This window comes from Stegastes partitus, unplaced genomic scaffold, assembly GCF_000690725.1.
Source record: "Stegastes partitus isolate 25-593 unplaced genomic scaffold, Stegastes_partitus-1.0.2 Scaffold829, whole genome shotgun sequence".
Taxonomy (NCBI): domain Eukaryota; kingdom Metazoa; phylum Chordata; class Actinopteri; family Pomacentridae; genus Stegastes; species Stegastes partitus.
Genome location: NW_007578560.1, coordinates 218,361 through 244,093, shown reverse-complemented (window position 1 = coordinate 244,093; position 25,733 = coordinate 218,361). Strand labels below are relative to the sequence as shown.

At 40.7% G+C, this 25,733-nt stretch overlaps 1 protein-coding gene across 3 annotated transcripts in view; it reads right to left on the bottom strand.

Moving 5' to 3' along the window:
- LOC103365332 (growth factor receptor-bound protein 10-like) overlaps window positions 1–22,205 on the bottom strand; it is a 69,630-nt gene extending 47,425 nt beyond the window's left edge. For all 3 annotated transcript variants that reach the window (XM_008292750.1, XM_008292752.1, XM_008292751.1), the window contains exons 1-2: window positions 21,633–22,205; window positions 7,408–7,531 (exon numbers count right to left, since the gene is read on the bottom strand). In XM_008292750.1, coding sequence (XP_008290972.1) covers window positions 7,408–7,458 — 51 coding nt within the window. In that variant the 5' untranslated portion in view covers window positions 7,459–7,531; window positions 21,633–22,205. The remainder of the gene's footprint in view (window positions 1–7,407; window positions 7,532–21,632) is intronic.
- Window positions 22,206–25,733: the final 3,528 nt, after the last annotated feature.

Genomic DNA, 25,733 nt, shown 5'->3' with positions numbered 1-25,733 from the left:
TCTTGCAGCGCTTTTCGTGGCTCTTTTAACAAAGAAGCATCGAAAGGCGAATCACAGTTGAGCTGACAGCAGAACTACCAGTGAGGGAAGGTGTGCTGAAAGTTCTTCATTCGGACAGTGACAATGATGATTCAGTGCAGTCAGTTCACTGTAGTTTTTTTTTTTTTTTTTTTCTGAACACCACTAGTGCCAAGAATGAGTTTGTCTTTCACAAGCTGCTGCCTGATCAGAAAATTGCTCAGTGCACTTGTGTTCCGTATTATACTTTGGTCACTTTACTTGATGAAGTTACACCCATATAAACCCCCCTAAAACCACGTAAACCACTTTATTAGCACTTTGTTCTTCTTTCCGCTTATATTCCATGCTTTTCAAACAGCTGACTGATCACACAGCAAAAAATTTAATTGCATTCTAATAGTGAATTTAACAGAATAAAGAACAATGAGTAGGTCCTACCAGCATTGTAATCCACAGCAGCAACCTGTCCATACTGACAGCCTCTCCTTTACGCTCTTTAGCTCCATCTTTGCAGTCTCTAAGTGGAGTAACGTCGCAAGTTTTAAATCATGATCTGCAGTTCTGCTGGCTAAACAACCACCAGTCGTCCTGCAAGTTATCCACAACAAACATATAGGAGATGGACATGTTCAGCTTTAAATTACTATGAAGGTAGACATGTGGCTGTGAGGAGCAGCACAAACTGAAAGTGACTGTTCTGAATTTGTTATCTTGTGGTGCTTCCTGGGACAAAAATGTACAAGTTTATTGCCAGAGCGACAAAGTCACATGTTGAAATGTGTGATTTGCCTCAGCTGTCACAAATAGCAGTGTGTTCCCCTATACTGTCTGATAAAGCATTGTTTCTCATCCCTCCCAGTATGGCTTAACCTCTTAAGACCCACATGCGTGGACATCACATTTTGGGTTATATTACCACAGTAGTTAATTTTATATATATATATATATAATATTTTTTTAAGTTTTTTATAATTTTACTATTTTCATTTTATTATTGTTATATTTTTAAACATTTTTTGAATATATATATAATTTTTTATTTTTTATTTATTTTTTTACTTTAAAAAAATTATATATATTTTTGGGTTTTTTTTAAATATATTTTTTATTCTCTTTGTTATTTGATCAGATCAAATAACAAAGAGAAATAAAAAAAATACATATCAAGCAAGAGCTCGGGTCTTTAGAGGTTAAATATGCTACAGGTGCATCAGCCAAGCCTGGTCACGAAAATACCAAAAGTGCACTTGGCACATTCTAGACATGGTGAGTAGGACACACTTGACTGCAATCTGCCATTCAAGTTGAACTGTATACCGTTGCCAATACAGTTTTACCTGGAACTGAACATTCTCAGAAAGCTTGAAGATGTGGAAATCTTACATACTGGTCCAAGACTGGCTTCAGGCCAACAATTCCTACTGACAGCAATAGCACGAACTCAAATAGTCCCGTCCAACTAACAGTACACGAACAGTCAGCAGCAAGTGGAAATCCCTTCTTTCATAATTAACCAGAATGAGATCAGGAGGTCACACTAATGTCTGCTCTGGAGTTTTGTTTAACTATTTGCTTCTACTGTGGAATCACTGTAGCTGTAGTCAAAGCCAGATGAGATACGGACAAGCTGGGATATGATACATAATCAACCTAGGTTGAGTTGTATTTTTTTTTCATGATGTTCTTTGTTTTAAAGAGTTCTAATTCAAATAAGACTACTAAAAGGTAAAAGATAAACCATTGTGCCTTTATTATGCCATTTAGCCAGAAAGCTCTATGGGATGCCAGCAGACCAATGCAATGTTTTTGAAATGTATTTGCATAATAAGTAGGTCTACTTACTAAAACACTCACTCACTATTTCCAGGACTAATACAGAAAAAAATGAACTGTCACACACTGTGACATACACTGAGTTGTTATTACAGCCCAATCGCAATGACACAGACTTTGTAAATTCTACTGTAACATTAGGGTAGTTATATTGTAAATATACCAACCGGGTAACATTTCAAAACCTTAAAACATTAAAAAAAAAAAAAAAGAAAGAAAAAAAGCAGGAAATTGGCAATATCTATGAAAACTATATTCCTTCCATTTTAAATGATCTGCAATGGTCCCACTTCTGCATTAAATTCAAAATGAGGTGAGAACAAAAGTTTGCCTACTGTTTACCATCATGATCTCAGAGTCACATGACAAACAATAAAAAACATAACTAACAAGTGAATATCACTGATTATTTATATATAACATCCTGTCAAAAGTTTGGTTATATTAGGAAGTAAATGAACAGTTAGTTTATGAAGTTGATGTATTGAAAGCAGGAAAAATGGACACGAATAAGGACATTGAAACAGAAATGCTATGCAATTCAGGGGCAATGAAAAGAAACATTAACAAATGTGTTGCCCAGGGGTTGGCAACCTTAAACACTCAAAGAGCCATTTGGACCATAGACTGTCTTATACAGTCTATGAATTGGACCCGTTTCCCACGGAACAGAAAATACCGGGAGCCACAAAACCCTTTGGACATCTAAAATGAAGATAACACTGCATATATTGTTTTTTATCTTTATGTTCTGTAGAAAAAAAACTACACTGTGTTGCATTTATGAAATCAATGTACTGCTACAGAGAAAACAAAGTTTTATTTCTGCATGCAACAAAAGCATTTTTAACTCTGGGGAAAAAAAAAAAAAGATGCTGGGTTGAAGGTTACTTTCAAATATAATACTCAATGTCTATTTGAATTCTCCTCTTATTTATTAAATAAAAGGCTGAACTTAAATTATCACGTGCAGCAAAATAAAAATGATGTGTGGTTGGCCTGCTGACTGCAGCTGGGACTACTGACCAGACTCCTGACCGCCTGGAGGAGGAGCTCACGGCAGTACCGCTGCTCACTGAGGACAGTAATTGTAGAACGATACGTGTTTTAACATCAGACTATCTAAAACACCATAAAGAGTCGCTAGATTTGTAGCTGGTCACTTCAGACAAAGAAAAAGTCGCCAAGAGGATTTGGAAAGTCGTCAGATTTAGCGAGGAAGTCACCAAGTTGACAACACTACTGCCAGCAGGTGTCGCACATCAGCAGTTGTGACGCATATTTTGAGTGACAAAAAAATAAACATGTTTTATTTTAATTTTACAAGATCACCATAATCTTCAAATTTAGAATTACATTTTAAAAACTAACGAGCTAAAATAAAATACATTTAAATTAAATACTCATTATTTATTTTCCAAAACCACAAGGAGCCACAGCAGAAGGATGAAAGAGCCACATGCGACTCCGGAGCCGCAGGTTGCTGACCCCTGGTGTAGCCTCTTATAGCAAGACTATTTTCTATTTTCACTGTGCAGAATGGTCTGGCTGCACCTCATCGCCATTTTGCTACTGGGGAGAAAAAGCTCTGTATTTTGATAAACAAATGACAGTTTTACTGATTTTATTTATTGTTTTTTATTATTATATTTATTATCTTACTGATAGACTTTTAAGTTTTGTATTGCTTTACGTCGTATATTATTGCTTTGTGGCTGTTGTCTTTTTCCATACGTGCCCAGGGACAACAGATGCAAATTAGCTGCTATAGCTACCTCTGGTGCAATTACTTTTAATTGTGCGCCATCCCTGTTAAAATAAACAAACAAACAAACGTCTTGGGTGGTGCTGACAACAGGAGGCACCGACGGGATTCACTCAAAATAGTGATGGAACAATTGTTTTGCATGCAGGGAGGCGAGTAATGCCATTAAAAAGGACAATTCACTGGAAAAAACTTGCAGGGCTGCTTTACTGCATGATCCACATCTTTAGAAAAACTTAAGATTTACTGCATGTAGGTTGCTGATGTTGTTGTTGTGTTCTGAAAACAGTAACACAGGAGCAGAGAGCTGTGCAGCAATGGTAGGCTTAACCCATGGTTTAAATTCGGTGAGTCAGACTAATAGAAAGGTAATGGCTCGAATGTAAATAACCGAATGACAAAATTCATCAACTGAGCTTATAAATGTGTCTCTGTGTTATTTACATTTATTTGTACAAAAGACAAGTGGCTCAGAACAACAGTGTCGAGCCTTGTGTTGCTTGCTGCATTGTGTACCCCTATCCCCCACCAAAAGTACCTACAATGAGCATGTGAGTGTCAGACCTAGACCCTGGAGGAATGGAACAAGGTGGCCTACTCTGCAAGTGCGATCCATGGAGACCCCTTGTGCAAATTCCTTGATTACTAATCTGCTGCTAACGTCTTTGAGCCTGATACCACAGGACAGCTTCATAAGTCTAATGGAGCCCATCCCTCTATGGGTGAGAGCTGTTTCGGTGGTACGAGGGCGACCTGAACAATATTAGGCAGGTGGTTTTAATGTTGTGCTGCACATACTTGCGGTATTGCAGAGGGTGACTGAATGCACACGTTCATATTGTGCAAGTAATCACAGTCAGGTTCAACTTTGACAGGATTAATTCAGTAACCTCATTACCACATCCACAATGAGACGCCATTATTGTAAAATCTGCCTTCAACAAATGCAAGTTAAACAAATAAAATCCTGCAATACCTAAAATTACAGTTATTCCAGACATCTCATGCTCACTCACAGCAAATATGCTCGTCTATCCAGTGATTCCACATCGACTTGCTCAGGCTGAACACACTGGCATACAGAGAGATTATACATGATGGTATTGTTCTTTGGCATACAGAGGCTCCTTGAGTTCTGCTTACATGGCATTTTAGCATGCGACTTAGTCAAGTTTTACATAATGAGACGAAGGCCCAGCTACACTGGCATCGAGCCTAAATAAAAATGTGTTACAGGTACTGTAGTTTCTGGATGAGTCCTCCCGCCGCTAGCAAACTTCTTCTACCTCATCAGATCTGTCCTGCTGTGCACACACACATCATTATTCACCACTCATGGTGAAACAAGGTTAAAGTGGTGATATAATCCCCTGGGTTTAGTATGAATGTTATCTTCAGTTGAATCTGTTTTGCATTGCTGCTGCACTTTTATCAGAGAAAATCTTCCATAACCCAGGAATTTCACAGTGAATGGGTTTTCTCATTCAGCAAGTCAAGGTACATCTGTTATAGCTGAATGGTTTGCAAACAGTCGAGTGAGTGTGTCTGAGCATGTGTGCTGCTCTGTGTGTGCGTGTGTCAGTGTACACTTGGGTGTGTACATTAACTTGCATATACTGTAGCTCCGGCGGCACCCACCCGAACCCTTGGCAAAGATGAAAGACCGAAATGATGCCTCACTTCCATTAAGATATTAAAGCTTTCCAGCCTCCAGCGTCAGAGCAGTCTTTGTCCAAAAGAAATCCCTAATTGATTTCCATTGAATTAATCCCAATGACAAGACAAATGTTAAGCTTAAAGTTGGCTTTATGTGTCTGGGAGAATGGGAGCGGCAAGCAGAGAGAAGATTAACCTTCATATATTCACAGTGCTCTCTTTTTGCACTGTCTTTGGACATTATATATTAAATTGATTCTACTTTTATCTTTGTTGTCGTAGCTCTTTAAATAATGTTCTGTTAATAAATGCATCCCTCATTGCAAATAAGGCCGACAGACAGAAACAATATACACCAGTGGCCCAGACTCAACTCTACGGCAGATGCAAATACACAAAAACAATCAGTGCCTCAAGCAAATCTTTGGTTTCTGTCTCTTTAAGGTGTGAAGATCTAAGAGACTCAGGCAGACTGAACTCTATCCTCTCTCTCTGAGTTCAAAGGTCACAGATAAAGCCATGACCCAGATGACAAGCAGACAACAGACAAGCTTCTGATTGGGCTAATAGTGCTACTGCCCTAATCCAAATGTTTGGAAGCCCTTTGCTCTGTGGAGGCTGGTGTGAAAAAAAAAAAACCCTACTGAACCTAAAACCTCAAAAGCCCACAAGTCAAGTCTGTCCTTGCTCACCAAACAACAAATGAGCACATCAGGATGCAAGCTGATGTTTAAAGGGTTTCAGTTTGTAAAGTAATAAATCAAGCTTGTTTGTATAAAGCATGTATTCTAACTACTGCTGTACTGCATGCAAGAAAACGGAGGGAAAAAAATATGCATCTGGATCATATGAAGAATCTTGTGCTAGCAAATTAAGAATAAATTGAAGGCAAACTGGCCACACTGTGTGACTCTACATCTCAACCGCAGCTACTCAGACTGAGGCACATAGCGACGGAATCCGGTTGGATGCAATTTGAGGACACACAGTTTGAGGAAAAGAACTCCTAAATTAACACAAAACTTCCCACAGTTAAGAATAAGTAGTTAATGATATTGCATAGCGAAACAAAAATACATTACAAACAGATAAATCATAAATTTTACGCAAATAGATCATTTATGTTGCCGAAAATTTACTCATTTACCCGTGATCACTACCCAAACCTTAGCTCCTGGCCATCACAATTGCCAAAAACATGAACTACGATTTGTACTAAGTAAAAGGAAATATACTATCCATCCATCCATTATCTATACACCGCTTAATCCTCACGAGGGTCACAGGGGGGCTTGAGCCTATCCCAGCCGACTTAGGATGAAGGCAGGGGCCGCCCTGGACAGGTCACCAGTCTATCACAGGGCTACCAGAAACATACTAATTGCAAAAAATACAATACAATTTAAAAGGTCCTAGTTTATGTGTTTCTGTGTAGGTGTATGAGCTAACAGAATCAGAATAAAAACAGCAGCCATTACTTGGGGCTATTTCTGCCAAAAGAAGACAGTTTTGTACCTTTGTTGTACCAACAGTTAATGCATCCCCTCACAGCTCTTTGTGAATTCAGTGTGTTCACATCTTGTGACCAAGTCATTACCATTCACTGACTTTCTCTTTAGTCAACACTAACTCAAACAACAATAACTATTGCCAGTGAGTCAGATGTATGGCTACAGACACATACGGCCTGATCGAGAGAGGCTGATAATGGCAGGATTGTTAAGACAGACTGTAGTGAGCTGAATCCACGCCCTCACTGTTTCTTAGAAATCTTGGAAGCAAATCTACAAAACATTGCAAAGTTCTTGGATGGATGACTACTAGTATCCCATGTTTAAAAAAAAACCAAAAACAAATTATGACTGTTCTTAGATTGCACAGGCACAGAGTTCAAATTTCAACATCCCATCCAGATTAGAATTTCCAAGAATTGTTCTTACTCATTGCTTCTGTATTTTTAGAGGTTACTTTGGGTTTCCAATTTTAAGCAGAGAAATTCGTTTTTAGTCTACAATGGCAACATTTCACCTCTACAAATACCAGTTTAGCTGGTAAAATAGCAAAGGAACACGGATTAAAGGAAGATTTCACCCTTTTCGAAGAAAATCACACACAGGAAATTCGAGATTTACCTGATAATTTGGATGATGCAGGAAATAATCCGGACATCCGGCCACAGCCATGGTTTGCGTTTCTCAGATCTTTTGTGCAATTTGTCTGGTTGGATCAGTCTCAAGAAGATGGACAGAGGAGAACCTGCAGAGGAAGAAGAGCAGACAAACTGAGGTTAGTGGAAAACTACAAAGGAAGAAGGGAAGAAGGATGAAGGTAGGAGAGGAGGATGACAGAAGGAAAGGAAGATGAAGTCTCAGTTCTGAGAAGACAGATATAGCACAGAGCACTTCTTAACCCACATAGGCCCACAGTAAACAACATCAATGAGCAACAAAGAAGGGGCAGTAGTTGGTTAAAAAATCTGTAGCACAAGTAGAAATAATCTTGCCCCTTATTAAAAAAAATCTACTTATGTATCTCCCTTTGTCCCATAATTATGGTTTAAAATGACTCCAAATCTCCAAAAGCAACTTTAACTCATGATCAGACATTTTGTAAAACAGGCCAGGATTTAAACTTTTCACTTCTTTGAACAAATCAAATATTAATCAAGGTGAGGATTTGTACACTTAAGCACAACCCCTCAAATGACCAGGTTTGCCCATTTGACTGTAAGGTTGAGCTACTTGATTGGAGAACAGTCTCAAAACTCACCAGACTTTGATCAAACCTCTAAAAAAAACTCATCTCTGTGCATTAAAATTAAATATTTAAGGTTCTTTCTCTATAAAAATTAATCCTCTTAGGCTTCCAAATAGCTTCAACGTGACACCTCACCTGTAGAATACGTGGATCTATGAATCCTCTACCTCCTTCTCCACCCACCCCTCGGTCATTCGCTGTAACTCGAGTGCACCAGCTGACCTGCGACTCGACTGAAACACTGTTAACCGAGTCTATGCTACACAATGGCAAGGCGTAATATTGGGGAGATTTAGCCATACATGTTTAAACCAGAAACCAATTTAGAAGAACAGTAGAAACATGGAAATTCCCACCCTGCAAGAAGACAGGATTGGTTCGTTAGGTTTGTTATGTGTAAAATCTTGGCTCTCTGAATCCATATTTTTGAGACTTATTGGTATACTGCAGTTTCCAGGAGGAAACGCTCAGCCATGGCTGCTTATTCCACTCAGGGTGTGTCTTCTTGCATAAAAACAAACACTATTTGGACAAGATAACAGGTGAAGGAAACTTTTTTTTATTGTTATTGAAAGGCGTCTTTGTAGAACATTACACATGTAAACTTGTGAGTGGCGCAGTCATTTGTGGTGTTAATTGCTGAGGGTAAAGTGCATTCACTAAAACCAAGACAAAGTATTACGTCTTTTATTTGGATGATAAAACAGCTGATCGAACCTTGCACCATCATTGCCCTGCATCTCCACAGTAAATGCTCCATAAAGAAATGTTGCCCCATGTATTATAAAAGTCTCTGTTATGGGGCCTGAAGATTCTAAAAATGGGACGCCTCCCCCCCCTTGTTGACGTTCTCGTCATCTTGGGATTCATTTCACCATTCTGCATCTGAGCCAACCAACAATCTCATCACACTCAATCATACTTCAGTTTTACATGAATGACTGAACAATTTTCTGAGGTGTGGTCTTTGTTAAAATAACTGCAATAGATGTTGCACTTCAGGAGACTTAAATATGTTCTTCTGTTCTAAGAAGCCTAGCTCCCGGCCATCCTCGGTTAAAATAACCATAAATTCAACAACATGGACTTTAGTGTATTTGAACTTCTTAAAGTGGGTATCCTACTAACCTCTTGGCACTGCTGCCACTGAACAAACACCTGTAAACACTGACCCAAAAATACCCTGCAGGCACGTATCCAGGTCTGAAGTTAGACTCTGGGGTATATTTGGAGCCGAGCAGCTCGAGCTCACAACTATGATGGTCTTTTATGCAGCAGTTCATGACCCCCGGTTCGTGTTTTAAAAATATGACCTGCCATTTTATAGACGGCTAATATTAACTCATGTTTGCATTAGCGGTTGCGAGCGGGCTGCCCTTGCGGCCGTGCAGTGTTTGTATGTGTGCGTTTCTGCTTGTACATGTGCTCGTGCAGGCATATGTGTACATGTGGGTGTGTGTGGATGTTTACATACAGTATGCTGCACATGTGTGGCTGTGCGTAGGTGTGTAGGCTCCACTTTTTTTTAGAAGTTTTCAGGGTCTTTGAGAAGCCCTGGCTGTGTTTAGTGAGTTGTGTAACTTGCCGTACAGTGATTTGACCGCTCTGGCACCAGTAGAGTCAGCCATCGCTTTTAGATTATGCAAGTAAATGGAAATCAAGGATGTACGGTGAACAAGATTCTTTTTCAGGCAAACTAACTTCACAACATCAGGGCTGAGTTATGGTAGAGAAGAACTACTTTTTATGATCCGTTAAAAGTCTGAAGGTTAAAGTGTTTATGGTTGCTCCAGTGAAAAGCCAGGCATCACACAAATAATAAAATGCAATGATTGTTAAATTATTAGATGTGCATATGTTTTCATTTACATTCTTGCACGTTATTTACAAAAAAAAGTTACAGAAATAGCTGTCTAAAGAATAACAGCTTGAGAGAGGAGATCAAAGGTTGCTTACTCTCTCACCTCAGCCCATTTGGCCAATCACAGCATGAGGTGGTTCTGAATGTCAGATTGACAGCTTTGGAAAATTACACAAAGTGACAGATGCTGCATTTAAAGCCTTTTAATCCTAAAGCACTTAAATCAAAATTGGCTGTGAGTTATAATCAAAATAAGTTGCTAATGATGAACAAAGTCGAAAATCAGCGACACTGGTCAGCGATCCAATGAAAACTGCCCATTCTCCTTTTTTTCTGTTTCCATCACTATTTTCCTATTTTTCCTTTAACAAGGTGGGCTATCCTGAAATTGTTTCAGCTGATGAGAAATAACAAAGCTGTCATTCGAAGTTCTCCCTTTCCACATTTTTTTTTTTTTTAAGAACTAAAAATGAAAGGAGTTTTTTTCCCCCCCCTTTTTTTTATACCTCCAAAATTGGGCTTACAAATAATGACCAAACCATGAATGCATTCTAAACAAAGAGCTTGGCACCACGATCACTGGGACCGCTGAAAGGGCTCGTTTGTAATGAGTGTGTATATTTGTGTGTGTGTGTAGGTGTGTATGTGTGTGTGTGTGTTACTGTGTCAGTCCATGTGTGTGGCCTGGCCCGGCTGGCATGCAAGGACGACTTGTCATTTACACATTATTTACAGACACACAGTTTACAACAAAAACAAAACAAATTAACATCAGCCGAAACCCTCCGAGCAGCCCCTCATTAAGAGCTGCAAACTTGCTGACTATCTGCGGCCGAGCTGCACGTTGATTATTTCTTTTCCAGGAGTCAGGAGGTTGTGCGAGAGGGACAGAAGTAAACTTCTACTAACTGCATCAGATGCTAAACAACATCGCCGTGCTTCATTGAAGCTTAAATCCTTATCAAAACAACTGCTTTCATTTTGAAAGGACTAAATCTGACCATTTAATCCCACTGAATTAAAGCTATACTCGACCTTTTGAACATCGCAGGTGTAAACCGCGAATTGTATTTCAGCCGTGCGTGATAAAACATGGGAAAAAGCTCAGGCGTTCCATGTAGCATTAAAATACCTCGCAACCCAAGTTTCAAAGTGCTCATATGTGCCACGGCGACTCTCAGTGACTGATATATTGACCAAACATACACGCACCTATGCTTAATTGCTCCCTGACATAATCAAAGCCATTCCAGTGCAGGGATTAGACCCTCTCAGAGCCCTTTGATTCAATTCCTTCCACTTGAACAGTGTACTGAAACCTAACCATCTCTGACCTTGACAGTGCAATTATCGTCACACGAGAATGGGGGACTTTGGGGTGCGGTGGCTGTACCCAGCAGTGAGGTTACTGCATCTGGATTAATTAAAGTGATTTTTTTTTTTTTTGCTCAAACTTGCATGAGGGAGAGCGTTAGCTGGTGAACTTCAAACGCAAGGGGTCTTATAATGCTAATCGTGAATCATAAATCTGTCCTGTGTGAGACCTGCAAAATGCACAGGAGTCTGTTGAAGGTGTTCTCTGCTCCTACACGATGCCATTACGTGCATGTGGTGTTCTGGAAAATATTGAATAATTACAAACTGAATGTAAAGGAAAACCAATGCACACATGGTCTTTATGTGAAAAAGGAAGGATTAAAGCTCCACGTCACAAGCGCACTGATGAAATTTCAAAATATTGCAGCTTCGACCAGCTTCACCGAGTGATGATGACGTACATTTACCAAAACAGAACCTCAGTGTTCAATATGATGGTTTAGCAATGACTCCAATGTGGTTTCTGCCCTCACTCGAAATCTATTACTATGCTGCATCCTTTAAAAAAAAAACAAACAAACAAACAAACAAAAAAAACAGTCAGCAGCAATGTGACGTGTATGTGATTTGCACTTAATGAGCTAGAACGCGCAATGTTATACGACACTGCGCTTGAGCCAATTATTTGGTTAGGGCTTTGCTTTACTCGAAAGTCAATTTGATTTAATTGGAATAGTGTGAGTGTATGTCCCTATAGCCATTATGTAAAATATGTATTAAGAAAACTGAAGAAAATCTGTAACACCATTGTGGCTGAACTCCACTGCTGCCATTGAAGTTATACATTTTCATCTTTTAAGTGTCCCATGCTGTTCTGGGTGTTAAAACCAATACGCTGCCATGAAACTCCACTTTCAAGAAAAATAACAAAATTTGACTTCCTTGTTGACACACACAGTTCTGTAACTACAATCAAGAAATGCAGCAAGACCTTGTGGGTTCTCTTGACAAGCAGAAGATCTGCATGCTTGGTCAGAGTCGGGGTTAATGTGCTGATATGTGCTTACACTCCAAGGGTCCAGCTTTAACATCCCAAGGTGATAAGCCCTTCAGAGAAGCCAAAAGTGAGGTTGGGGATCACCAGAAAAAACCTTGGCTATTTAAAGTAAAGCCTAATTGAAACAGTAGAAACATTTCCCTGAACAGTCCTCCTCTTTTGCTTGGTGGCAGATCAGTGGCCGACCAGCTAACAAGCTCACAAACTTTAGAGGCTGTTAGCTGGGCCTTTCTGTGGAGGGTCAACATACAAAGTTAATGTACTGATTCAAAAAGGGCGTTAGGGATCACAAACTAAAAACACAAACTTTCAGACAAACTTTTCCAAGACGACGTTTCTCTGTAAATGGTGAATCCATGTTGACACCATCTATATTAACTTTGCTTATGCTTTAAATAGAGTCACTACTTATTTAAGTCACAGTATTAAGTAACAGGGTTCGATTTTCTTTCCTCTACGTCTTTATAAAGGAGTCTAATAAAAATACCTAGAGTGGGAAATGGAAAAATCAAACGTTTCACCTCACAAACTGTGTGTAAGCCAAAACTGAAATAAATGAGTGTCTTATGAGCCACGCAACCAAACATGCCTCCTAGACTTAAGAAGTCAGTTTGCCTTTTTTTTTTTTTAACCTGCCTTCCTGCCTGTCAGTCTGGTTTGTCTGTATTAACTGTCAGCTTGTCTGTCTGTTCAGTTTGTATCTCTGCCTGTCTGTCTATCTTCCTGCTTGGCTCTTATTTTTATTTTTTTTTTTCAATCTGTCTGCCAGTTTGTCTGTATCCCTCGCCAGCTGTCTGTCTACTGATCTGCGTGTCTACCTGTCTAATCAAAGCCTACCTGTCTGTCAGCACCTGTACATTTCGAAGAGGCGTTCACTAATCTATAGATACATATCCCCGTTCTTTTTCATAATCGGGGCAACATTCTAAATAGTGGTGTTATTTATAGCTGGGCATCCAGAAAAACACTGTTGCACAAACTTGTTCAAGCTGCAAGTCAAGATGGTCGATCTACTTTTAATTCAGATACTGGAAGAGCTCTGTTACAGCCGACAAAAATATATACCTTGTAACAAAAGAATGACTTGACCCTGCACTTTCATCGAGTGTTATAAAATGAAATGAAATCCATGATCGGTGGCTTTGCTAGAGAGGGATTACATATACATTCCTCTGAGTCAACGCAGAGTATTTCTTTGGAACAATAGAAAAGCTGGATTACAGCATCAGCATTGGACCATAAGTTAAAGTACTTAGCAAACATGGCGTCAAATTTTTAGCATGGTATGTTACAGTACAACTGCAAGCAATAACTGGTATCAACACAAACCTGCGTCAAAAGTGGAGATACTGATGTGGATACTGGTGTCATTGTGCCTGATCTGGACTTTGTGGGGAAAATGACTCAAGTCAAAGTCATTCATTGTGAAATCAGACAATTCCGGACAGTGATTCTTGCTATCCAAACTTGTAAAACCGCCAACAAATCAGGCCAACAAACAGCCTTTTGTGGCTACATTTGGAATCAGTTAAACCTCTTTCACGAATGGACTTGCATTGCTGGGTTTAAAACTCATAAACTACCACCACAGTGGCAAGATCTGTAGAGCTCAGCTGCATCAACTACTCTCCTTGTGTATATAATTGTAAAATGTGTTCACCTCAGTCAGCTTGACTTCAGCTGATTAGACTGGACACAGCTTAACAGGAGGCTGTTCAGCTCCGCTCAGTCATCTTTGGAACGCAGAGAGCACATTCTTTCCATATAGGCTACTGAGTGAAAAAACACATGCAATACTCCAACCTCATGGAATAGCACACACCGATAGGTGGGCCAGCTGGGGACAGGGTGGACAGCCATGAGAGAAAGTCAAGAATGTGTGAGTTTGTGTCTGCATACATAACACACACATACAGCGAGATTGTAAGCTTCCTACTTAGGTATCATAAGGTCAAAAGGCGACTTTTTATACCGCTCAGGGTCAGGTAGTGTCAGGAAGTGAAGTGTTTTATTTTCGACGCCCTGGTGTAAGGATCTACAAAAGACCTTTTTTTTAAAAAAAATTCAACTGCTTCTGCAGGATATCCAACCATTACCACCCACTCCTGCAGATGCTCTAATCCCACCAGCTCCTGTAGGGAATCCAATGACTCGCTGATAACCCTTTGATCAGTTGTGTTATATTAAAATTCTGTCTGCACCACCCCACTTGGAAGACATGTGTTGCCCTTACAGATAATGTTACTTGAGCCAGAACAATACTGGATTTTTGAGGCCGATGCTGATTTCAGGAGGGAAAAAAATTCCAAATCAACTTTTCAGATGGTAGTTTTGCATATATGTTAGTGTTGTAAATGGAAAATGATGGAGTCACTGTGTAGTAACTTCCATGAATACATTTCCAAAAATAGATAAAAACGTACCATAAAGGTACTGCTTGGCTCCGCACCACCATCTGCTCATCTATAATGCATTCTCTGCTACATGTGCTACAGTTTTTTTAACAACAGAGTATCTCTTGATCCCACATCTGAAGTAAAGATCTTTTTTTCTGTATTTTGAAAAAAAAAAAGAAGAAAAGTTTTCATCGACATTATACGAATGTTTCTAAGCTGTGATCTAAAAAAAAAATACACAACTTCAGTTTAAGGGAGGACAAGGGACAACGGAATTAAACAGTGTGGATTGGATTTGTTTATATGATAGTTAATATAGTTTTCCAATGAGAGCTATTATAAAAAGACGCAGTAAAAATATGGATGTTGGTTCCTAAAGTTATTGACATTTAAAGTTACAATGTACGCCACTTCACTGCAATATATTTCCAAACTTGAAGGTTGCACACGTTTGGCTGGATGACATGCAAGGTTAATACAAAATCCACCTCTTACATTTTCACATAAGACATGTAACTCTGTGATTATGATGCTGACTACATCGCACACCCTCGACTCTTGTGCTGGGTCCCATGTGATCTGGGGAGTCCCACTGCAGCCCCGGGGCATCACTGAGACAGACAGTGCAGCTGGAACAAGCTTGACATCACTTATCTTCAAATAGAAGTCAAAGGCCTGAAGAGAGACACTGCTGCACCCAGTTCGAGAAGAAAAGTAGACGGTTGAGGAATGTTTGCAGCAGTGAGAGGAGCTGAACAGAAATAACAAGGAGAAACAGCTCTATAAGATGCTGACTTCTGAGTTTGAACACAAGAGTAGCACTACTTTAAAGAGAAAGTTGTTCCAATTCATAGGGGTTGAGGTATCTTAGCCCAGCAGATGGCTATTTAACGGGCAGCCTAAAGTGCACTGTATCTAGTTACAAATAATGTTAATTTGAAGTCCTGCAAACCAACAGAAAGTTATCAAAAGCTGAAATGAGGTGTGATGGATAGTCTTGTGACAGACCAGAACAGTGCATGGCTACATCTCTCCTCTCCAATTAGTTTTCTTGTTTCTAAGAATAAATAAAGCTGCTCTAATCAATAATTCATGTTAGCAACGACTCATCTGACCATGTGTAATGTGAAAAGGCTGGTAGAGACAAACCCACAGAGAATCATCTTCTGACTGCAGTCAGCCCTGAGCTCTTTACATAGCATCTTCCAGATAACTGCTTTAGTTTTGCAGCACAAGCTTAACTGATTTGATTTAACCTCAGCGGACTCTCACTGAGCAGGCAGTAGCTTTTATTGAGAAAACCTCTAAAGTCTCAGTCTATATTTATTAAGTTTGCATACATACTAGACTGTTTGGTAGATACCAAAAGAGGACAAAATATAGAGAATATGTGACTTAGATTTGAGCAAGAAACATACAATCAAAGCTCACCATTCTGACTTTATCAGGCGACTGTATGACAACGTTGTGTTTGCATTTTGTTTCCACTGCCCCCAAATGGCCAAAAAATCAGTTCATGCAGGTTTAATGTTTTTAGAATCTCATTTCTTGACATAGAATGGATTTCTAATCATTTAAGGCATACATTTCTACATAAAAAACTAGTGAAGCAGAGAAATATCCAAAGTCCCCGACATCCAACGTTCTAAATCTGAAGAGATCCGACTCCAGCCACACCCCTCTCTCAAGTACCACACCCACCAACCTCAGCCAAGCCGACCCACCACACTGGTTCCCACTGTTAACCAATGCAGCACTGTAAAGCACCGGCTACCTCCCCCGTCCTCCAGACCCTCACCCAGCCGCCCGAGCCCCGAGCCCCCCCGTCACTCTCACCCCTCCCCTCATCCTGCTGTGCTCCAGTCCAGAACATAAACAGCGTCTTAATTCAAGAAATGGCACTGCTCCAACTCAGTGTCTGGGGACTTGTGGAGAGCCCATTGAAGTGAATGTACTGACCGTAACCCAACCCCTAGAGAGGGGAGGTCAATTATTCTACTGTATATGTTTAAACTAGCCAGACACCTTAAGTGATAATATTTAGCCTGACGCTGTGAGTTATCAAAACTTCCTATGGCGGGGCAACTTATAAAAATGTGCCATATGTCAGACGGGGAGTGGTGCATAGTTAACTGCGCTACTGTGTGGTGTTGGGGTGATCCCCCTGTGGCTCCTGCTATCCTTCTGCTCTACAGAAACTCTTAAAAAGTGTGCATTTTAAAATACTAAATAAAAAATTTGAAAATTGTAAAAAAAATAAAAATAAAAACCTGCTGGTATCGCTTGCTATTAAACTAACAAACAAGTCTGACTACTGCTAAAATATTGGAGTATTCCAAATAACTCTAGGACAAAAATTGTAATTGTCAACTTTCAAGCCTCTCGTATAAGGTTGTCAGAGCCGGCTGTTGTTTCTGCAGCACTGCAACACTAAAAGACGGGAAGAGAGGGTTGAACAGAGCATCTCTGTCTTCTGTTTTAATCAGCAGATTAGATGGTAGTCACTCCTCACTGGATGTGCTTGTTGCACATGTTGATCAGTCATTAATTGGAAGCTTTCATTATTTGTGAGCAGCAGCGTAAAGTGGGGCTATAAGAGAGGGCCTGATGTCATGCCGGGGAAGGCTGAATAGCACCAGTCTATGAGAGAAAGGCCTTTTGGAAACGTGGACAGTGCCTAATTGGATGAGAATTTCGTTTGGCTGCTTGGGAGAACTGGTCTTATGCAATGGCATAGATGAATGGACGAGGCTTGGGAGCAATGATGCTTGTGCACAAGTTGGTCATAATGGTGGCCCCAGGGGGCTACATTAGATAGATTCGCCTTCTCATGACACCATCTTTACAATAAGCTATATGGTGGCTCATAACTTCTTAAACAACTGATGCTGTAACATTCACAGAGCCGTTACAGTACAACTCCTTTTGGTCAACACCATAAGGCCGATAAAACATTAACCGAGCCAACGCGAGGCGCATGGCATCATCCTCCGCACCAAAACAGAACATCAAACCCAAATAAAAGTGACCTTGTAACTAAGACATTTAACTCATATCAGAAAGGCCCTCGAGTGCCATGCGACCACTTGAGGGGAAAGGGGAAAAGGATTTATTTTACTTACTTACTCTTAGGAATGCTAACAAACTTGGCTGGCTGAAAAAAATCACATTAACAAGGACTTAGCATAAGTCCTATTCATAAGTACCAAAGTACACCACATTAAGCTCTAATCGCTTCTAAGTCTGGAAATAATACTAGAAAACCGGGGGGCAAAAATCTAGTAATGTACAGCAAAATACATGCATACATAGCCAAAGGTGCTACGCAAGAGAGAATAAGGATGAGGTTCAGGGCAGCAGGATAGTTCAAGAACAGAAAAATACCTGTATTGTTCTAAGATTGGGAAATATTTCTGAAAAAGACCCTTTTTTTTTGTTTTTCAACCCCATGGTACATCGAGCAAATTCAAATGACCATAGATTGTTTTGATTTTGCATTGTAGATCCCATCTGGTCGAGTGAGACACAGAGACGCTACCTAAAGAAAAAGACGATCCACAGATGAACAAAGAGACAAAGATAGCTGAGAGAGGTGAGAGGAAAAAAATAATAGTGCACTTATGCATTAGAGAGATCATTTCATCATCACCGTGCATCCATACCACATTACCTGTATCCACCCGAGCCTGTGGTCCCTCAGGTGTTCAGTTACCTACAGAATAAAGGCAACATTCTTGCCTCTCACGCAGGCTTTCAGCCACATTTGGATCAACACCAGACACTGAGAAACTCAATCCACTGTACTTAGACAAACAAGTATTGCATCACCTGAGGTCACAAGTGGAAAGTGGTGAGAATTGGGTTTGTACAGGTCCATATTTACAGTATGAAGGAGGAGGGGGAAGAATAATACCGCAAAGTTTTTCCTCTGGCAAGAGTTTAGGTTCTTAGAAATGACTTTTCACAAAGCAAAACATGATTACTCAGCGGTTATAGCTCAGATACCAAGAACATAAAACATTAATTGAGCTGTAATGTCAACAATAAGTGGTCAAATTAGTCTTATGAGATGTTAACTTGTGGTACCACAAGTACCAGTTCAAACACAACCTTTTGGGGTATGCTTTAGGGCCAAGTATGTGGAAACTCAACCCATTTTAACAGAAGAGAGAGTAAAATTACGCCCACTTATGCAACTGTATCCGAACTTAACCTTTTAACAAATAGCTGCCCTTAATATCACTGGATTGTTTTTTTGTGACCACTGACGGCACAGCTGAACGATTTGGTACACAGGGTGAAGTTGCTCTGCTTTTAGACTCAGGCAGTCAGTGGAATGACATGAACTGTGCTGTGGTCCCCCAGCAGGCTTGGGTTAATGGTGTCATGACATCAGGGAGAGGGTATTAACAGTGTATAAGCCTAGACTAACCAGTGCTGAATGACTGCTGGCTGACGCAAGACCTGATGGAATGCTGCCTAGAGCACGACCACAAGCTCTTATACCACCAATGCGAGCTAATAGGATATCTCTGCCACTTTTCCCCTTGGATAACAGCTGAAACTATGTGCATAGAAGCAAAGGCAATAGGAGCAACTATACATATGTATACATGTATACCAGGAAAACTAATAAAGTTCAAGTAAAGCTCAAGTTTTAGCTTTGCAACTAACCTCTGGTGTGATTAATGCCAAGCATACAGAATTTCAACCAAAGTGCAACAGAACCAGACGCGTTTTAGATTCTCGAGGAGAACACAAGTCTGAATCCTAGAGCGAGTATAGCTTATTGTATAATTCTGTGCAATATGTGCAGTCAGCAGCCGTTTGGCAGCCTGTAGTCTTGCAGAGTTCATGCCCCGTCATGCCTGTGCTTACTTAGCATGGACTTGAAATAGCAGGACTGGTGCTGGGGGGGGAGAAAGAAAACCGCAGTTCGAGCAGTTGCCATGTGCACAGTGATGTGACCACAACATAATTAAATGAAAGAAAGCAGGAAATAATTGGCAGGGGCAAGGAAAAGAGAAATCCTCTTTGGTTAGGAATAGGAGAGTGTCAACAAAATCACATGCTTGAGAAGACACTGCAGCATGTTGTAGACTGTATGGAGCAGCAGCCACATGATCAGGCTGCTTCACAGTCAGCCACATGGGTTAACATACAGGGCATAAGTGCTCAAATGAGGGCTGCTGAGTTGGATGAGACAAAAATGATTGGACAGACTGCATGTTTCACTTCACTCTAGGAAGGTTAAAGTCTGTACTTTCTTTCCTCCTCAGCTTAAATTTTTAAAAAATACACAAAAAAAATGTTGATTTAATTCATCCAACAGTCTCATATTCAGTAAAAGCTAAATAACAAAGTCAAACTGAGCACTCAAAGCGATGAGGCAGTATTAATCCACCGCTCGGTTTACTCAATATTAGGCTAATCACAGAGGAGTCACCTAAGGAAATGGAACATCAATGACTCAATTTGGGTTTAGTGGAAGGTGAAAGCTATATTCTTGAACACTCAGGAGAGAGACTGTCAGGTATTTCCTGGAAAACAGACACTGACACGAGTGGATTACCTATAAAACCTTACCATGGGCATCAGTCCCTGAGAGTCTCACTCTACATTCCCAATGAGAACACTGATCTGCATTCAAAGCACACAGACCAACATCGATAGTTCCCAGAATCATAAATTTGTGCGGTTATGCAACTTTCTGCAGAGGCCACATGCCGCCAATAAAGAAATTGATTTGGAAGAGTGCCCAAATGACAGGGCAGATTAGACTATCTGTGAAAAGGTGCTTTGTCGAGACGTTCACACATAAAGTTCGACTAGATAATCATCTCCCGTTGCCTGATTCGTTCTCTGGCTGTTACTGTTACTTTCATTAGACGTAGTTCCTCAAAGTATTGGTTAACAGACAGAATATTGCACTATTCACTTAATGTTATGAGCTGCAGTATGCTTTTAAAGGGGGAGAAAGGTGGAGCAGTGTGCCGTCTACAACAGAGTGGTGCATCTGCAGCATGCATTCACAACAGATTTAGTGAAGAGGTGGAACATCAATCAACTTATAAGTTTGATAAAGCCTCCAAACACACTACCTCTGACAGCATTTTTATCTTGATTCTGCTCAACACTTCTCTCAACCACTTCCTCCATCAGACTGAGGTGGCTCCTTCTTTGGGACCGCCTGGAACCCACCCAAAGGTGCCCCTGGGGGTCCCCGGAGCCCACTTTGGGAACCACTGCAGTAGGACTACACGAGTATCCCTGGGAAAACGCTTCCTTCTCCCTCCCTCCCCACCCCCAAAGCAAATGCTGCCAAAAGGATAAGGCGATAAGGCGAGACTGGCGAAACTCTCACAGAATTGAGCTGAGGAGGAGGCAGGAGGAGGAGGAGGAGGGGGGCGCAACACGGGGAGCTGGAGTCCTACTGGATAGAAAGTAGGCTAGGGGCCACTGTAGGTTACTGTGAAACAACTGTAAACAAGGCGGGCTGCTGGGATCAAAACACCGCTTCCAAATGGAGAGACTTCGAATCAGCAGTCAAAAGGTGTAGCAGAGCGCACGGGATTCAGGCAGCTTATCGCCGTCCTACAGACCCCGGAACAGGCAGAGGGTGTCTCCAGCAGGAAGCTCGCCCCTCAAGTAGGTAACACAGGGGAGGTAAATAAAGCTGAATGCAACAGCCCCGGACCGATGAATCAACTTGTTTTCAAAGTTCAATGACCGGCCGTTGTCAGAAAGGGAGGCAGGTCCCCGGCTAAGCGGTTACGCACGGTGCGCACATGTGTTCCGAAGCAGCGTGTGTCATCCCAGCAGCGCATTAAACTTTTACTGCATGTATCCTGCGCTCTGACCACTCTGACTTCTTTTTTTTTGTTTGTTTGTTTTTAAATCTCCCCCTCCTCCTCCACAAACACACACACACAAGGAGCAGGAGAGTTTCATCCGGTAACATGCACTCACCTTCCAGCCAAGATCAGCTCAGGCAGGCTACGACCCCTCAGAGACAAACAAAAAAAAAACAAAAAAAAACGGGAGAGTGGCAGTCCTGGAGATGGAGGGAGACTCTAGCAGCGCTGGATCAGGCCACCGCGGGTCAATATTCCCCGACCGGACAGACAGACAAGAGGCAAAGAAGAAGGAGAACAGGAGGAGGAGGAGGAGGAGGTGGCGGAGGAAGGAGGCGAAAACAGTGGCTGCAAAGACTGCAGGCAGCTCATCTCATGCGGCCGGGGAGGACACACACGGACACGCACACAAACATACACGCGCGCAAACAACTCCTCCCCCTTTTAGAAGAGGCCACGCCCACATGCGAGAGGGCTGATTAATGCGGCGTTCAGGTCTTCTGGGGAAAAGGGCGTGTTCAGAGGATTCCGCTGTTGTTTTTTATGTCAGCAGCTGAAAATAGAAATTTGTTGAAACAAAGTGATATAAGGACTTTTAGTGTGTGTCAGTATTCAAGATTTAAAACAGGTCAATGTATTGAATTGTGAGGGAAAAGTGATTTTAACATGCTGTAATTTTTGGACTATTGAGCACACCTGAATATAAGTGGCACCCACTAACTTTAAAAAAATAAAAATAAAATGTACATATATAGGCTGCACTTGTCTATAAGCCTCATGTGTCTACCTTGTAACATGAGATATTTACACAGAAAGATTTTTTTTAAACTTTTAATTAAATACCTCCTGGCAACATCCACAAATACGTACTGTAAATGCTTTTTTCCAAACAGTGCCTGTAACAGGGCTGGTTAAGAATATAAAAAAATACAGTAGCCTACCAGGAAAAATCATTGATCGCTATCTTCATCTTCCTCCTGCGCACTCAAACCACTAAAGTCGTCTTCTTCAGTATTGGAATTGAACAGCCTCAGGATTACTTCACACTTCCTCAGTCTTTTTTTTTGTTGTCGTTTTCAATGTCACTTTCGTCTTGAGGCAAACTCGTAAAAATCCATAAATTAGCTGCATCATTGTTTAAGCTGCATTGTTCAAAGTGTGTGAAAAAAGTAGTGGCTTGTAGTAACTTTTTATAAAGGCAGAGAGGTCGCTTCAATACATCTGACTCATGCCATGTGACTAGAGTACTAATTTCCTACCACCCTCATTATTATACATACATAGGCTTCTTTTCTGACTAGGCTAAAAATCTAATTTCTGTTGCTCTGGTTAGAATTTGGTTTAATTTAGCCAACCAGAAAGTTTTTCAAACTGCTGACAGATTCTTCATTAGGAAGTTAAGCCACACCCTAGTCAAGTGTGGCCTTGAAAGGGCAATGATCAGACACACTCATTTGACCAGTGACTATAAAAGAACACCTTAAAATGCAGCTTTGTTTAAATGGCACAATGCCACAGATACGGTTGGACAGGGCCTCTGCCAGGCACTTGGATGTCCAAAATTTCCCCCATTTGTGGTTGCTTGACAGCTCTGGGTTGGATGTGTCTAACAGCGTGATCCTGTTCTCCCAAAATGTCTGTCCACTTCGCCAAGCCCTTCAGGAAAAGTTTGACAACATTGGGACCCAAGCCAGCATTGACAACCTTATTAACTCTATGGATTTCAGATGTGTGGCACGACACGATGCAAATGGACCCACTTGTTACTGCCTTCAGATTTCCCTGTCCTTTATCATTTCCAATACATTGTAAACGTGGTTGTTTCATGACATTTATGCTGCTTTAAAGATGCCATGTGTTGGAACCACAGAGTTATTCTCCAATGTTGGATAAAGTGAAATAACAGAAAAATAGTTCAGGGCTTTAAATATTAGTGTAAGGGCATCCTGTACGACATGTACAACATTACTGCCTTGACTTTTCTTGCTCTGTGCAGGTTTTGCTTACTCTTCAAAAGCTGGTTATTTTATGCACATTAACTTTTACTTTAATGAAGCCAAAAGAGTTCAAGGCACACCATTAGGAAGTTCTAGACTTTGTTGTTTCTTTAACTTGCTTGATCAAAAAGAATATAAAAATAAGGTGTAAAATAGTATGTGTATCATCCTTTAAAGTTGTGTTTGGTGTTCCATTTCTAAACTTAACAGGCCAAGGAGACAAATTTCTTTCATTCCTGCCACAAGATTATGCTTTGTAAAGATCCATAAAACAAGGAATGTAATGTCAAAGATTTAACAAACAGGGAACTAGTGTGTGTTAACTGACTGTAACATTTTTGTGCTTTCATTTAATTACATGACAGTGGTACAGATTATTACTTGAGATACTTTTAAGGACTAATATAGCGAACCAAGGTGACTGCATGTAAAGAATCCTGTTGTGATACACCAGGAGCCTAAAGATAAGGACAACACTCCACTTTTAATTAAAATCCTGCTCTGACAAGCACAATCTGAAATAAAAACACCAGTAGCTGGGAGGTATGTAAATTGCACAACTGGGGGTCAAATCTCACTGCACCAGAGTTACCTCTCAGCACTGCTGTGTTTTTATCCCTCTGTGCCTAGCAGTATTGCATAAGATCTTCTGATGTTTATATGACTCAGAGCAGCATCAGAGGTGCACTTCCAGCTCGTGTGTTTTTGTAATTTAGGCTACTAGTTTGTTTAAAGTGTATGAAGATGAATGTAGGAAGAGTGAGATACACCAAAGAGAGTGACCTGAATTGAACCCCAGCAGTACTGTCAGACAAAGTTCTGCCTGTGGCTGCAGGGACACCAGGGATAACCCAGCATTCACTTCATTTTTCATACTGCCTACAATATTTCAGACTTGGATAAGCTGAAGTGATGGGAAAACACCACAGGAGTCTAAAGTGCAAAAGGTCATCAGCTTTGAGTTGTGTTTGTATACGTCTGGACCGGGACAACAAAGGGCTCACGCTGTGTAGATACAGAGACTTGGAGAACAGACGTCGTGCAGCCACCAAAACTCACATACAAACGCACATCATGCCACTCATATTTGAGGTTCCACCATGCAACAAAGCGTTCGTTTTATGACCGGCTCTGAGACATAAAGTAAACAGCACATTGTGTTGATTTCACCTCATCAGACATTCAGCATCACACAGGCCTTTTGTTTAAATTGATTGATCAGATACATACACAGAGTAGGCAACATCAGAAAACAAAGTGTGTGTAACCCCTGCTGATAGCGTGATGTCACCGTGTCCATCACTCATAAGTCCGCCAGTCAAGACTAACAAAGCTGAGTATTATAAGCCTGGTCAGTTGGTGAATGGCTTTCATTAAAGGACTGTGGATGAATATGCTTTATTAAGAGCTGCCACAGATGGATTCCAAAACTTTTTTATTGTTCACAGCTTATTGTTGAGTCAAACAAACAAACAAAAAATCTCACAACACTTTTAATCCATTCCCAACCAAACCCACATCCAAGCAACCTATACAAAGTGGCTCAATTATGCGATCTGAATTTTATTAGTCAACATGGTGGCTGGCATCTGCAGTCTCATCCTGAACTGGCTCAGGCCTACATGTGAAACTGTTAGGGCAAAAAAATATAAACCAACCAGCGAGGTCGGCAAAAGGCGTAACCAAAGCCAAACCTGAATGAATATATTTCTGTTGTATTATGTGGTGTGACCTTCTGGTAATTCTTGATTCAGCGGTTGTTTACGTTGGTGAGATGGTTAAAATGGTTTGGAACTGTAACGCAGGCACAAGCCCCAACACACGTACATACTCCCCAACAAAAATATCCCTCACACCCACCCCCACACACAGACATCCACCCACACACACACAACCTTCACATATTTGTAAGGCAGATTAGAATGGCTGTAGATTGAGCATGAATTTTAACCCACAAAAGAGCCTGCGGTCTCCGCAGGAATTTACGGCTCTCTCTGGCCAACGCAGCCAAGATCGCCCTTCTGCACTTACTCCATTGCTAGGAATAACTTAACATCATCCTGCACTGGTCAGTGAAATCCCTAAAAAAACAGATGTTGAACATTTCAGTTATTTAAGGAGAATCTGTATTTGTTTGTGATGAGTGTGTTACCAGAAAGTTTTTTGTCACTTCAATTTCTATCAGATCTTGCATGCACACTAGTAAATTAAATAGTGTT